This window comes from Palaemon carinicauda, chromosome 45 (assembly GCF_036898095.1).
Source record: "Palaemon carinicauda isolate YSFRI2023 chromosome 45, ASM3689809v2, whole genome shotgun sequence".
Taxonomy (NCBI): Eukaryota; Metazoa; Arthropoda; class Malacostraca; order Decapoda; family Palaemonidae; genus Palaemon; species Palaemon carinicauda.
In genome coordinates this window covers 38,021,091-38,035,780 of record NC_090769.1, presented here as the reverse complement: position 1 = coordinate 38,035,780, position 14,690 = coordinate 38,021,091, and the positions used below count along the sequence as shown (strand labels likewise).

At 34.0% G+C, this 14,690-nt stretch overlaps 1 protein-coding gene across 6 annotated transcripts in view; it reads right to left on the bottom strand.

Moving 5' to 3' along the window:
* Positions 1-14,690, bottom strand: part of wge (winged eye) — a 104,007-nt gene that overhangs the window by 46,291 nt on the left and 43,026 nt on the right. For 3 of the 6 annotated variants that reach the window (XM_068367562.1, XM_068367565.1, XM_068367566.1), the window contains exons 1-2: positions 11,928-12,081; positions 11,180-11,299 (exon numbers count right to left, since the gene is read on the bottom strand). In XM_068367562.1, coding sequence (XP_068223663.1) covers positions 11,180-11,299; positions 11,928-11,988 — 181 coding nt within the window. In that variant the 5' untranslated portion in view covers positions 11,989-12,081. Of the gene's footprint in view, positions 1-11,179; positions 11,300-11,927; positions 12,082-14,690 lie in introns of those variants that run through there. The other 3 variants (XM_068367567.1, XM_068367564.1, XM_068367563.1) reach the window with 2 other exon arrangements.

Here is a 14,690-nt window from a genome sequence, read left to right as displayed (position 1 = left end):
AAATTGTAATAAAATATGCTTAGACGAAAACATATTTGTCTGCGTAGTAGTCTGTAAAACAAGAAATACATTCTGGATTAGATCTTTTACAGTGATATTACTGGTGACCATCACGTAATAGAGGTATTTCTTTTCCTGGAAAATATTCGAAATGTACAGTTTACCGAAATAAACTTTCAGCAACCTAGGTTACAAAGAAGGGTAATTCAAAGAAATCGTATATGCGTGTATGTGTGTGTGTAAAGGTCATTATAGAAACCCATCTAACAAACTGCAAAATCAACAGCAATATTCCTATGGCGATGTAAGTTATCAAAAGGCTCTATTTTTGTCATATAGTTTGTTAACTAGACGGTTTGGAATACTATTTGATCGTGTGTCGGGCAAATTTCGCTGATCAAATGCGATGAGCGGTGATTTGATGGAATCAAACAGTTTATTTCCTGTTTTGACCAGACTGATTTGTCCATGGCAGTTTGTTCGTTGGTAAATATAGGTGAAAATTATTCCTAAACTGTGTCATACACTGGAACTGCAAAAACACATTCTCGTCGAGCATAATCCTTAAAATCTTTAGTAATTTTACAGCATTGGTAATAATCACATGAAAAGGATGAGTAACATACGACTTCTCTCAAATTAAATAACCTGATGAACAAAAGGACATTTCTTTTATCCCCAAAGGATATATACTTCACCAATGTAGTTCTAACACCTTTTATGAAGTTGGTCAGACAAAAAATTCAAAAGTTCAGAAACACTTAAGAAGTAGAATATAATTTATGATAATCGTATCATCACATGAATGGACAATTGTGTGTCTAAACTGGTAATTGTGATAAAACACAATGGTAAAATATTAGCATTATAATGTGAATCCTAAATTCATTAGTTCAACAGAGACAGTTGCCTACTCATTTGAACAAGGTTTGAACAAACCGGTATATATAGATGGTTTGAAAATGGAATAAACAAAAGTATGCACTATCATGTATAGTACGAGTATAATAACGATGTGTAGTTGAAAGGTAGTGGGCTAACAAACAAGGCGGCGAATACTTCATATAATTCCTAAAATGAGGCACCAGTGATTTTAGAAATCTGGTCTACATAAAGTACACTGTAGTTCTTGCAGCGAATTGCAAGGAAATATTTTAATAACACACGGTGCAGAGAATTTTTATATAAAACAAACGTTCACATAATCATTCCTACAGGCTCCTACCAGATAACCAGATATTTTTTATCTTTACTGTAGTTGTGGTTTCGTTACTTAATCAAATGGAACCTACATACAATTCTCCCATCCACAGCTCAATAATAGCAGTAACGATTTTGTGTGTACATATATATATATATATATATATATATATATATATATATATTATATATAATATATATATTATTATATATATATATATATATATAAACACATACACACACGAACCTTGTTGAAAATAAATGGTATTTTCTAAAAAGTGACGATGGTCTCTGGGTCAGACCTCCCACTGTAGTCATTGGTAGCGGTAACCGTAATATTCCGAAAATAGCAATACAAGAGGAAATGAATCAACAACTAATACTGTCGTTTGATAGAATCTATTATAACAGACGGATAGATACCCGAGGTTCTGAAAGAGGTACTCAGGATCCCACCTGAAGGCAAGGACCGATACATTCAGACACACGTACAAATGATGAGTGCGCACGGTCGGACTACAGGGGGAAAAAAACGAACACAGGTTTAATGCGCAATGCATGCATGCATGCACGTTAAGCCACGCACACAAGCATATAAGCATGCCAGAATCCGTCCATTGATCATGCACTTCCTTGTCGCCCCCACCCCCCCGGGAGCCTCCCTTCCCGAAAAACCCTTCCTGCCCACTAAAAACCCTCCCATTACCCTCGTGGCTAAATGAACAGCGTCATGCAACAGGATGTGCTTAAAGTGATCCTGACATCATTCAAATCGCATTTGAGAGCGCTAATGCCTTCAACCTCAGCTCCGGACACTCGGCCCTTCCATCCCGCACAAGGGCCCTTCCTTGCACGCTATCTTCCTTAGAGACCACTTCCATTTTTTTCCCTTGCCCAGCTTATTATACGCATCAAGATTTCACGACAACAGTAACATTAGTGATAAACATTATATGTAAGTATGAATACCAATCAACTTCAATGCATATTTCGCTAGCCTATGTAGGTATTACAGACTGATTAAACATGGATATTACAGACTTTCCTCAAAATATCAAAAGTACGTATATACAGGAAATATCATAACGAAGATAATAAGAGGCCCCGGGGGTACACTAGGTGTCCGAAGCCGTTACACACTTAACACCATATCCGTAAAATTCTCCTCGAGAGCGTGTTATTGGTCTTTCTAAAGAGTGATAACTAAATTATCTACAGTGTGATATATATATATATATAAATATATAAATATATATATATATATATATATATATATATATATAATATATATATATATATACTTAATATATATATATATATATAATATATAATTATATATATATATATATATATATATATATATACATTATATATATATATATATATATATATATATATATAACCAATTAATGAAATTTGGTGGGATGATTGGCCATGATCCAAGGGACAATTTGATTAGATTTTGGAAGTGATTGGGTCAAAAAGTCAAAACCATAGTCCCCGAAAACGTCAAAAAGCGTTTTTTTTTTTTTTTTTTTTTTTTTTTTTTTTTTTTTTTTTTTTTTTGAGGGGGGGGCCCATATCGTGGCCAATTCTTATCCGATGTGAATGCAACTAGTGACAAAAATCTGCAAAATTCAATTACCCATCTTGCGCTCTAACAAATGCCTACTTTACTTTTTAAAGTCAAGTATGTGTGTACAATAAGACACCATAAGACAAGGGACTGAAATAATACTTGATTTCATATGAGAACGTTATTAGGAGCGATATGAAACAACAGTATTTTCGATAAAAAGCGCATACTGTATTATCCTTTCAAATTATTGAAAAAGGCCACTTGCAAAATTTCCTTCTTCGCGCCCTTGGTTGTTTCCTTGGCAATGTTTTTTCAAACTGTACTCAACTTATTTTTTTTTACCTAGTGTAATAGATTATGTGCTTTTCTGTTCTTACATCCATCCTTTAATCACCCAGTAAGGTCATGATCATTTCATCTTCCTTATATTACACTTAATAATTCTTCGCAAAAGTAAAATATGAGTTGGGAATTTCTTAATTACTTTAGGTCACTGTCTCCTGAGAACTGTTGTTTGTCTTTATTTGCGAGGAATTCTACTTTTTGAATTAATGAAACATCAATTCAAATCCCCATGTCAACATATCAAGTATTCACAGATAACTTCGCAATTGTTCTAATCGTTAGTAAAGTCATTAGAACGGATTTAAATTTCCATAGTTTGATGGGTTTTAACATAATTTTTAATCACAATACTCCCATATTGAAGATGATGTGTACTTCAGTTTCCCTTCTCATATGAAAAGAAACATATCTTTCTCTTCCGCAATGGCCTACTTTTCTGTTCTCATTGGTACTAATAATTCCCACCTTTATTCAGCATGGAAAATGACCTTCCCTCTTCCTCTCAGGAAACCACAAACTAACTCCAGTCAGGCTAACACATTCCGCATTAAACTGCGCATTCACCAATTGCTGGATTCCACCGATGGCTATCCTTCCTGCCCTCCACAATCAAGCTGTGGAATTACCTGCGCCTCATATTTTCTTGGTTCCTTTAATCTTTCTTCTTAAGGATTCATCGTTTCATTACTAATACTATACTTGTTTTTTTTTTTTTATCACCCAGCGCAAACAAAGTACCCATTTTAAACTTTCTGAATATACCGTCCCATATGCTTAACGTACACACACAATATATACATAATTATATATATATATATATACTATATATATATATATATATATATATATATATATATATATACTGTATGTATGTGTATATTATATATATAAATATATATATATATATACATATATATATATATATATTATATAATATATATATATATATATATATATATATAGAGAGAGAGAGAGAGAGAGAGAGAGAAGAGAGAGGAGAGAGAGAGAGAGAGAGAGAGAGAGAGAGAGAGAGATTGGATCGGATTGGACTTATGAAATTGACCAATTGGGTCCGGCACTAGGGCCTGGGAGGTCATTCGCCGGCCACATGCAACAGAGGTCATTTACCAGTAGGTGCAGTATGATGATAAAATTAAGAGATTGGACAACAAGATGGAAGAAAGGATTCAGGAATTGGGGTATAGCAGAAGTCTAAAAAGGGATGCTGCTAAGTGGCGAAGGAATCCTACAAAGGCCTTTAATTAATGCCTACAGTGCACCTCAAGCTGGGGGCAATAATCACGAAGAGAGAGAGAGAGAGAGAGAGAGAAGGAGAGAGAGAGAGAGAGAGAGAGAGAGAGAGAGAGAGAGAGAGAGAGAGCCTGCAAAAGCGCATCAAGTGCCCTCTAAAGACCAATAAACCCCATCATTAAAAGTACTTATGGTGTCACGCAATCCCTTCCCTCCGTCTGCCCGCTCCCTTTGCATGCAAACACTGTCACGTTGCAAAGCTTTTTCTCTTCCTGCATTCCACAATCAAAACCGTCTTCCCTTCCCATTATATGCCATTATCCTCAACACAATCTGCAGAGCCACACCCCTCGCCACACTGTTGCTCTGGTAGGCTACATGTGAAATGCTATCAAAGACGGGGACGGCAACACTTAAAGAACAACTCTCGAGAGAAGAGCGCCTCTTTGTCGTCAAAGTTATTGTCATATGAGCTTCTTCGTTCAGTCAGAAAACGGGAAGAAACCAGATGTCTGTGAAACACAATGCCCCAGTCGGGGGCCAAATTCCTTTTTGAACTTTGGCCTCCAAGTATAACCTTGGCCTTGACCCTTGGATCCGAACCATATCTAGAATCTCCATTACCCATAAATGGTTTGTATAGTTAGCGTCTTTGTCTAGAAAAATACTAATGCTAAACGCCTTAAATCTTAAGAGGATAGTTAGATAAGACATTCAGAGGGTCAGTAAGACAGATAGGAAGGACATACTCGATGCCACTAGACTGTAAGTCATTGTCCTAGGGAAAAAATACCTGCATTATAATCAATGCTGGTTTCAGGCAAAATATAATTGATGCGCTATCTCAAATGTTTGCTTTCTGCAATTCAATACACATTTATTATTATTATCACATGATTACCATTCCTGAGTACGCATTCGCCTAAAAAATCTGGTAATTCCAACGAATAGAATGCTCCCATGTAAGAAAAGAAACGTTCACATAAGACTGAAATAAAAACAAAACTTTATACTTTAAATAACGATATTCTAAACAACTGCAACAAACAAAAAATGTTACAGAAGCAAACAAAGGACAATTTGATCGGTTGTAACTGTAGTCCCACTAAAGGCACATCAAGCTCGTTACCATTTTGGTAGTCCCTAAAATGATGAGACTTTCCAGAGACAACAAATAAGAGTTAGATAGGTAACCCAATCAATTATCCAAAACTTTTTGAATAGACGGACGTTGAAATAAAAAAATAGAAAAGTAACAACTATATATAGGAAAAGGATAAAGTAAGAAATGAAAAAAAAGTATCTAAGTATAAGCATCCACACACCGCTATTGAACTGAATGCATAAAACAATTTGAAGAAAATATAACTTGCATTCAGGCTCTGTTCAAGCAAGAACCAAACGCAAAAGCCATAGGAAAGCAATAAGCCAATGACCAATGGCATTAGATGGCTTCATGAGAAAGACTCCCTTTCGAAGAAACTCCACGTGTTACGAGTGTGTTTCGCCTTCACTCTGTAAGAATCAAATACTTGAGAATTTCTCCTTTCAATTATCAGTCCTTCAGTAAATATTTAATCTTCTATGAGTTAATGCAATGATTACTGCGATGGGCAAACACAGGAAACACCACTTAATTATGGAGGAAATCCTCGTTAAAAAACACCAAATATTCAAATGAAAGGAAAATGATGTTATTGATAACTTCATTATCACTCCTTAGGCTAATAACAAAATATCTTGAGGACAATTATATGGGTATGGGGTTAATAAGATCTTGGTTAATCCTCGGGACGCGATAGTCTTCTTTAAGATGTTTTTTATTAGGTTCCACAAACTAAATCCAGCTCCCACTGACCATTAATTTCTATTCCACGCTGACAATCTATTCGTGCAATCAAATTCTGAATGGACAGATAAAAATTACTTAAACAACTAGGATCCTGTAACATATCCTGAAATTAGATCAGTAACATAGGGTTATAAATATTTTTTTTTAAAGGGATCATTTTGATTTGATATGGGGTAGAGCTCTTAATATTAACCATAAAGCATCTTAAATTTATCGCTGAAAAACAGGAAATACAGATTTTGGTCGTGTCATCTTCCACATCTTCAGATGGAAAAAGAGAGGAAAAGGAAGAAAGTAGTAGTTTACGAAAGGTGTCCACAATTGATGATATTTCTACATTCCCGCAAAGAGCATTATGAGAATATGGAAACTTTATGAACATAAGAATTGCATCTTGCTTCAGATAAATACCGACCTAAGCGTTAATTTGTATTATATAAAATGAAGATATTACATCAAACAAGAAATAGAATAGATGATAATAATAGTTATATATATAATTTTTACTACAATTGAGAAAAAATCAAAAGCACTATTTAATACACATATATAGTATAATCTAATATAAAAAATTCTTATCTTTACTTAGACTTGAAAAGCCAAGTAATTAGGTTTGGAAAACATTCGTAGTATGTATAACTACTTACATAATGCTGCTTATTTTACTTCCAATAACAAAACGCGCAACGAAAATTAAATCTATTACAATACATATTCTTCACCAAAAGCATATTGAGTAATGTCCACAAGAAAGTTCAACCAGTTCACTGTAGTATACAATACAAGAAAAAAAAAAAATAACGATATAAAAAAATAAGGCAGATAACCAATCTGTAATCTTATATTTTTTCTCAATTCGTAGATTCGTCAAAATTACACCGAATGAAGGTTAGATAGAGATCCAACTCACCGGGAGAAAGGCTCTGAAGAGTAACGGCGCAATCTAATCAATACGGAAAAATGACGAACATTTGTGTGAAAATTCCTTATCACAAAAAGTACCAAATAAAAACAAAACAATATCCACAAGTTATCCGCTAATCCCACTTAGCGGCAAATCCGAAGTGACGGAGAATCGTCTAGACCAGAGAGAGAGGAGAGAGAGAGAGAGAGAGAGAGAGAGGAGAAGAGAGAGAGAGAGAGAGAGAGAGAGAGAGAGAGAGAGAGCACGTTTCTTCCTTTCTTTTCTCCCTCCCCTCTTCTGGCCCTCCTCAACCCTCCCTCCCCCAGCTCTCTCATCATCAAGCTCCACCCTCTGACCACTTTCCAAAGACCCTCTGCCACCCACCCACCCTCTCCCCGACTACGGGATCCCCGCGAGGGACGGCCTTATTCCAACAGACCGCGAAGCGTTCGGTGGCGCCACACGTGTCCCTGTCCTCAAATCACACGTAAATAATCCATTAGCGCAATATTGCGGACTACAGGAGCAACCGTTGCTCATATCGACTTAGCTGAAATCAGTCGATGGATACTGAGAGTGATCTTTTGGCTCGAAGTCTGCCATGCACCGCGCTTAAGGGCGGGCTATTCGAAGCCAAATAATGCAAAATTTACCAACTTAATGGACAACCTTGAGAAAAAAGAAAAACCCACCTGACGCGTATCTCCCCTTACTAAGACATTTTGGCTTTATTTCACTTACATTTGTCATTGGGGAAAAGTGTCAGTTCGTGACATCTTTTATTTTTTGATTAAATCAAAAGGTTGACTTAAAGGCTCCAATGCAATATAAGTAATCAATACTATAAAAAAAATCCGAGCAATTTTCCACTTTATAAAGCAAATACTAAAAGTATTTTAACAAATATCGTTAAATGTTACCTACATATTTTCTACCAAAAGCCTAAATCCCAAAATAAACTGCCCAAGCGACCACTAAGAAAGTGAAACAACCGAATTTCACTATTGCTTCAAGGCAACACACACACACACACACACACACACACATATATATATATATATATATATATATATATATATATATATATATATATATATATATATATATATATATATATATATATATATATATATATACCCAGACACACACATGCATACACACACAACTCAAATAGATGTGTGCTGGAATGGATTCTCAGCTTAGATAAACTGTAAGCCATAGCATTCGTTAAACATTTATCTATCGCAAACCGTACGTTAACAAATAATTAGGGCCATATTCAATTAAAATGTAACAATATACAATATCAATTTTTTCCTAAAGATTCTGACTTTTATTGTATTTATTGTATACTATGTATGTGTATATGCATGTGACATCAGTTATCAAACTAGAATCAGCTACGATCTTCATGCAATACAAAAATAAAATAAAAAAAAATAAAAGGGATTTGAAATAGCAAGTCTTGTGCCTTCTTTTGTGTGACCCATCTATTCGATCGGGTCCAACATACAAAAGCATGACCGCAACTATTCTTCTGGTTAAACATTTACAAAGAAGACGAAGATAACATCAGTAACAAATACTTTAAAAAAAAACGATACGAGTAGAGGATATTCAAAGAAGAAAAGGAAATGGACATGGGCTGGACATACTTCATAATGAGAATGACATACAATTGATGGGCATTCATAATAACAGAATGGGTCCCTGGAGATTGCAAAAGCAGCAGGGGGAGGAAGAGAGGACGAAGGATTGAAGAACTAAGAAAATTTGCGTTTATAGACTGGTATAACAGGCGCAAGTGGAAGTTCATGCCCGAAGTGGACTAGTAACGGCTGATATATAACTACTGTAAGACAGAAAAAATTCGATCAAGAATGTAAATTTTCATAGAATTACGAGCATTATGAAGACATTTTACAGATATTCTAATTAAATTATCCTTAGCACTTTAAAAATAATTCAATCATATTCTCTCAAGCATTCAAACATCTTTTTATATATATATATATATATATAGTATATATATATATATATATATATATATATATATATATATATATATATATATATATATACATAGAGAGAGAGAGAGAGAGAGGAGAGAGAGAGAGAGAGAGGAGAGAGAGAGAGAGAGAGATGAGAGAGAGAGAGAGAGAGAGAGAGAGAGAGAGAGAGAGAGAGAGAGAGAATCTTCAATTCATGAATATCTTGATCTGAACAAAATTTTCTATAAAATTCTATAATAATGTAATGAAGGGTCTGGTTAACTCTTCATCTGTATTCGCATATGACTTTAGGCTGAACAAATTATATCATTATTTTTCCTATCATCTTTTAATGCTCCATTTGAAGTCTGCTTTGCGTATGCGTATCACTCGAGCCCGAATCAAGTTTATCATCATTATAATATTGAAACTCCTAATTAACACCAATAATTTTCTCATTCTTATTCGTTACAACTTCTGGAACAGAGGAAAGATAGCTGGTTCAGGTTTTATTCATAAAATCCTATGACCCTAAATTCCTAAATCCTAAATTCCTTCATCACACACATATGGCGAAAGCCTTTCTGACCCCTACAAATCTAACCGTCTTCTTTTCCCCTACCTGACAAAACCATTAACTGTTCGTCTCTTCCACATATTCCAAAACAATCTTTGATTTCTTTACATGAGAATACACCTATGTTTATATATTCATTTAAATATTCAGATAATCATGTAAAAATCGTATCATCTACTGTGACATGACAGTAATTAACTAATATACACAATTGATAAATTTTGTACCAAAATTTTTACCTCAGTGTATTTATAATCATATTTAATATATATTTTATTTTATTCATTTATTGAACATTAAAATATTTTTTCTTCCTGGTGTTAATAAGGCCAGCTCTTTAAGACTAGAGTTTGACTCATTGAGCTAGTTAATCTTCTGTTTTTAATAATAATAATAATAATAATAATAATAATAATAATAATAATAATAATAATAATAATAATAATATCCCTTACATTTGATTACTGCCATTCAAGTACAGTAATGCATGCATTATTTTCCTTTAAAAAAACAGAGTAAAGTGATTTTGCCGTTGGCCTATAATAAAGAGGCCTCTGTTCTCTTCTCTTGCAGTTATGGATCACTTCCCTCTTCAAGGTATCCTTAACCCTTTAATAGGCCCCCTCCTAACCGGGTGCATTAGTGAACCAAGTCATTAGAATTTCCTTCGACAGGAATGTCCAGGCACACAGTGATGCTTTCTACCACCACCAAGGCAGCCAGTATTTTGCCATTTGCTTTTCTCAGCAAAAAGGAGAACCGAAGAGAAATAGTTAAATCATAAGTAAGTTTCATATGAACTGAACTTGATGTCATTCTAATTCAAGAAATAAAAAAAAATCGAGAAAATTGTAAACCACAAAATCAATCTCTAAATACGCTTATAATAAAATAATAGTCAAGGAGTAATAACCAGGGTATAAAATTATATACTTTTATTCGTTCTTTAAAATATGCAAATAATATGGTAAACCGTAATATGAAGCGGGATAAACCTTGGATAAATTTGTTCATTTCCCAGAAGATAACTAGGGATACGTTCCCTCAAAATAAACTTTAGCTCTACCACTCACCACCGATAGCGAATAATAATAATAATAATAATAATAATAATAATAATAATAATAATAATAATAATAATAATAATAGCTGAGTATTCACATAATTTCAGTGACTTCATTAAAATGTTTGATGCTCTTAACATTTTTCAACATATATAGAGAAACAGAACAGATTCGAAACGCTGAACATTGAGACGAAGGTTAAAAAGAATTTAGACAACGACTTTGTCCATAAAAGAAAGAAGACACTGATGGCCTTTAGCAACGGAACCAACGATGGAAACCCTGTCACGATATACATACACGCGGATGAGCAAAGTGAGGTATACGATGAAAGAAATAAACTTTACACAAAATGTGAGGGAGGCTGAGAGGAGGAAAAAGAATAGAAGCTGTGCATAACATGCAATCACACTAACCTTCAATAGTAGCTGAAGGCCATGGAGGTCGAAGGGCTGCTCCTATTGGCTGCGGCAAACTAGTGGGCGTGGCTCCCTGACACGCTCCTCCAATCATGTTTCCTACAACACTGACGTAGCCTGAAAGGTTGAAAAATAAAATACACATAAATACGAAATATTCCATTGGATTCAAGTTGACATAAAATTACAGTACATAGTAAAATCTACTTTATTACAAAAATGCTAAATGAGTTAAGTCAATAAAGTAAAAACATACAGAAACCAAACCCAAGAGGCTTCATCGTTCCCCATTGGCAGATCATTGCTTATCATTCAATAAAAATGTCCAGAAAAGCTAAGTCAAATTTTCTTAATAACCGAGAATGGAAGTAACAAAAACCTGTTAAGCTCCGTTTCTGTGGGGTTCATATGGATAAGATAGATACGCATGTTGTCAAAACCACTCTGTATGACTTATACAGTATGTAGATGACGAAAATTTTGTTCAGGTTTTTTTTCTGCAGGTCCAATTGTTTGTGCGATTGCTCAGTAACACATAACTACAGTAAATACAGGCAGAGTGAATTCGATAGGTATCTTTCACTCTATTTGAAAGTATAAACGACTAAATCATTGACAAACTACTATATATATATATATATATATATATATATATATATATATATATATATATATATATATATATATATATATATATATATATATATATATACATAACTTCATAAAAATTAGCTTTATACTTTACCTCCGTTCCCCTTTCCTTTCTTCCATCTAGTTGTCCAATCACTTTTCATTTTTGAATTCATGGTGACAGCGCTGAATGGAATGCCTGGCCCCAGTGCTAGGCCGGGCCTTATTGCTTTAATTCCACTATTTCATTTTTACCTAACATCCTTCCATAGACAATGAATTTTGCAGTTGCACTTCTCAACATATTCGCACATCATCTCTTTCCTAATGATCAATTAAACAAAACAAAAGCTCGCTACAGCAAGGATACATTTATTTTTATTTATAAACATCTGTCATGACCCTCCCTTACAAGGACACATGATATCTTACCATGCCTTGGGGAAAACCAGGCAACATTTAAAAGCAATAAGATGATACGAGTTTACAGGTTCACCATACTAGCAATAATCTCATGAAACCTGATGGTACCAACCAACTAGACCATCAGATTAGGGGTTACAAATCATAAATGGTCGAGAGAGAGAGAGAGAGAGAGAGAGAGAGAGAGAGAGAGAGAGAGAGAGAGAGAGAGAGAGAGAGAGAGAGGTGTTCAGTCGCTACCCGAACCATCGACAGACCAAGTATATATGGAGGACAACTGAGGTACAATCAAATTTAAAGAAACAAACCAAAGCATGACTTCGTTGTGAGGTAATTGAACCCTTAAAAACGTTTGTGATATGATTTTCATAGTCCCTACACCATTAAGTGTAGTGTAGTCAGTCAGAGAGAGAGAGAGAGAGAGAGAGAGAGAGAGAGAGAGAGAGAGAGAGAGAGATTAGTCTTATGTGAATAGTTTATATTTAATTCTAATCTATCATCAATATGGATAAAATTCTTTCAAAGTCGAAAAACCAATAATCACCAACTTATACTTTTACATTGCCTATATGTGACTAAGCCCCATTAGTTCACTTTAATCTTTAGATCTATGAATTTGTTCAATTTCGCATTTCTTGCTTTCCACTTTTAAATACCAACTCCATCTCTCTTAAGCTTCAACATTTTATATTCATTAATGAAAGTTAATGTCTGGAATGAATTCTTTCCTTCCGCGTATTTCAACTATCCTTTCGCAAACATTAAATTACTACTTGAGATTATCATATTGGTTATCAGTATTCCTTTACGTAGTTTTATCTACTTCTACTATCAACCATAACAATTACACCTATTAAGCAAGTCAACCAGCTTATATTCATTGGTTAAACTTCCTTGCACTTATTCCTACTTTAAATCAATACTTTGGACTATGTTTTTATTTCAACATTCCCTTCCAGATACCCCATCAGTCTTTACCAATTTTTCGTCTTTACCCAAAAATTACATCGTCATTCTTTCGCAATTTATTTCTGTAACGTTTTTGTTTATTTTTTACTACATGTTTATACACATATCTTCCACAATTCGCGCAATATACATATTTTCTCCCATTTTAAAACACCGCCCATTTTTACTTATCATTATGAACCAAAAAATAGCCAGGTCTACATAGTTCAGAAACAGAGTTTTCATTTTAAATTATACCTATAAAACGTGCACACATCCCAGATAGTATATATGTAAAAATATGAAAAATAGAGCACATGAGAAATGCTTGATTCAAATGGTAAATAAATCGTCACTGAACACACGTCCGTCATAAAAAAAATATACGGAAAACTAAAAAAAATAGTACAAGTATTACTTTGTATTTTAGATGGTTTTGCAGATTACTGGTTAACTGGCACTGACGATAACATTCAAATGAAAAATATATTTCACGTAAAAGATACGCAAATATAAATACAAAAATACATACATACAAGTGTACATACATATAAAAATAGGAATAACACTAATAGAAAGACAAAGAGCAACATGGATACGAGAGCAAAGGATATTCTAACAAGAAAAAGAAATGGACATTGGCAGGACATATAATGAGAATGGCAGATAATAGATGGACATTAAGTATAGCAGAATGGGTCCTTAGAGATTGCAAAAGAAGCAGGGGAAGAGAAGACGATGGATTTGCGAACTACAAAATTTGCTGGTATAAACTGGCATAGCAAGACCTTAAACAAACGCAATAGAGAGGATATATCCGAGACCTTTGTTCTGCAGTGGACTAGTAACGGCTGAAGATCAAGATGATATAGTGATACGTATCTTAATAAACCACTAAAGCACGGGTGCTCATTTTACATTAATAACACCCATACATTACCAAGGTATCTACATTTCCTTGTATCAAAATTTGAATATTATTATAAATAAAAATGTAATTGTACACAGAATTTGAAAAAAAATTCTTTAAAAAAATATACAAAAAATAGGTACTGAAGCAAAGAAGACAAATATAAAAAATAATCTTTAAAAAGAAGAGATGGAGAATAAAGAGAAAAAATGGGCAATTCTGCCCGGCTGCTTCAAGACCCGAAACCCAAATGATGGGCGACCGCAAATGAAGGGCATCTACCGCTTCCTGCAAGGGATCTTGACCACATCCCAGACAAAAAGAAAAAAAAAAAACAGGTATGAAAATTCTAGATCGAACATATATTACAGATACATTACAAACTTATATATATATATATATATATATATATATATATATATATATATATATATATATATATATATATATATATATATATATATATATATATATATAAAAATACAAAAGAACCTTTAAAGCAGAAGTGGGGAAGAATCCACCAGGCATGAAAATTAGAATAAAGACAGAAACTTTATACCAATTCTTTTACAACTCTTCTGACCCTGAGGCCGTACC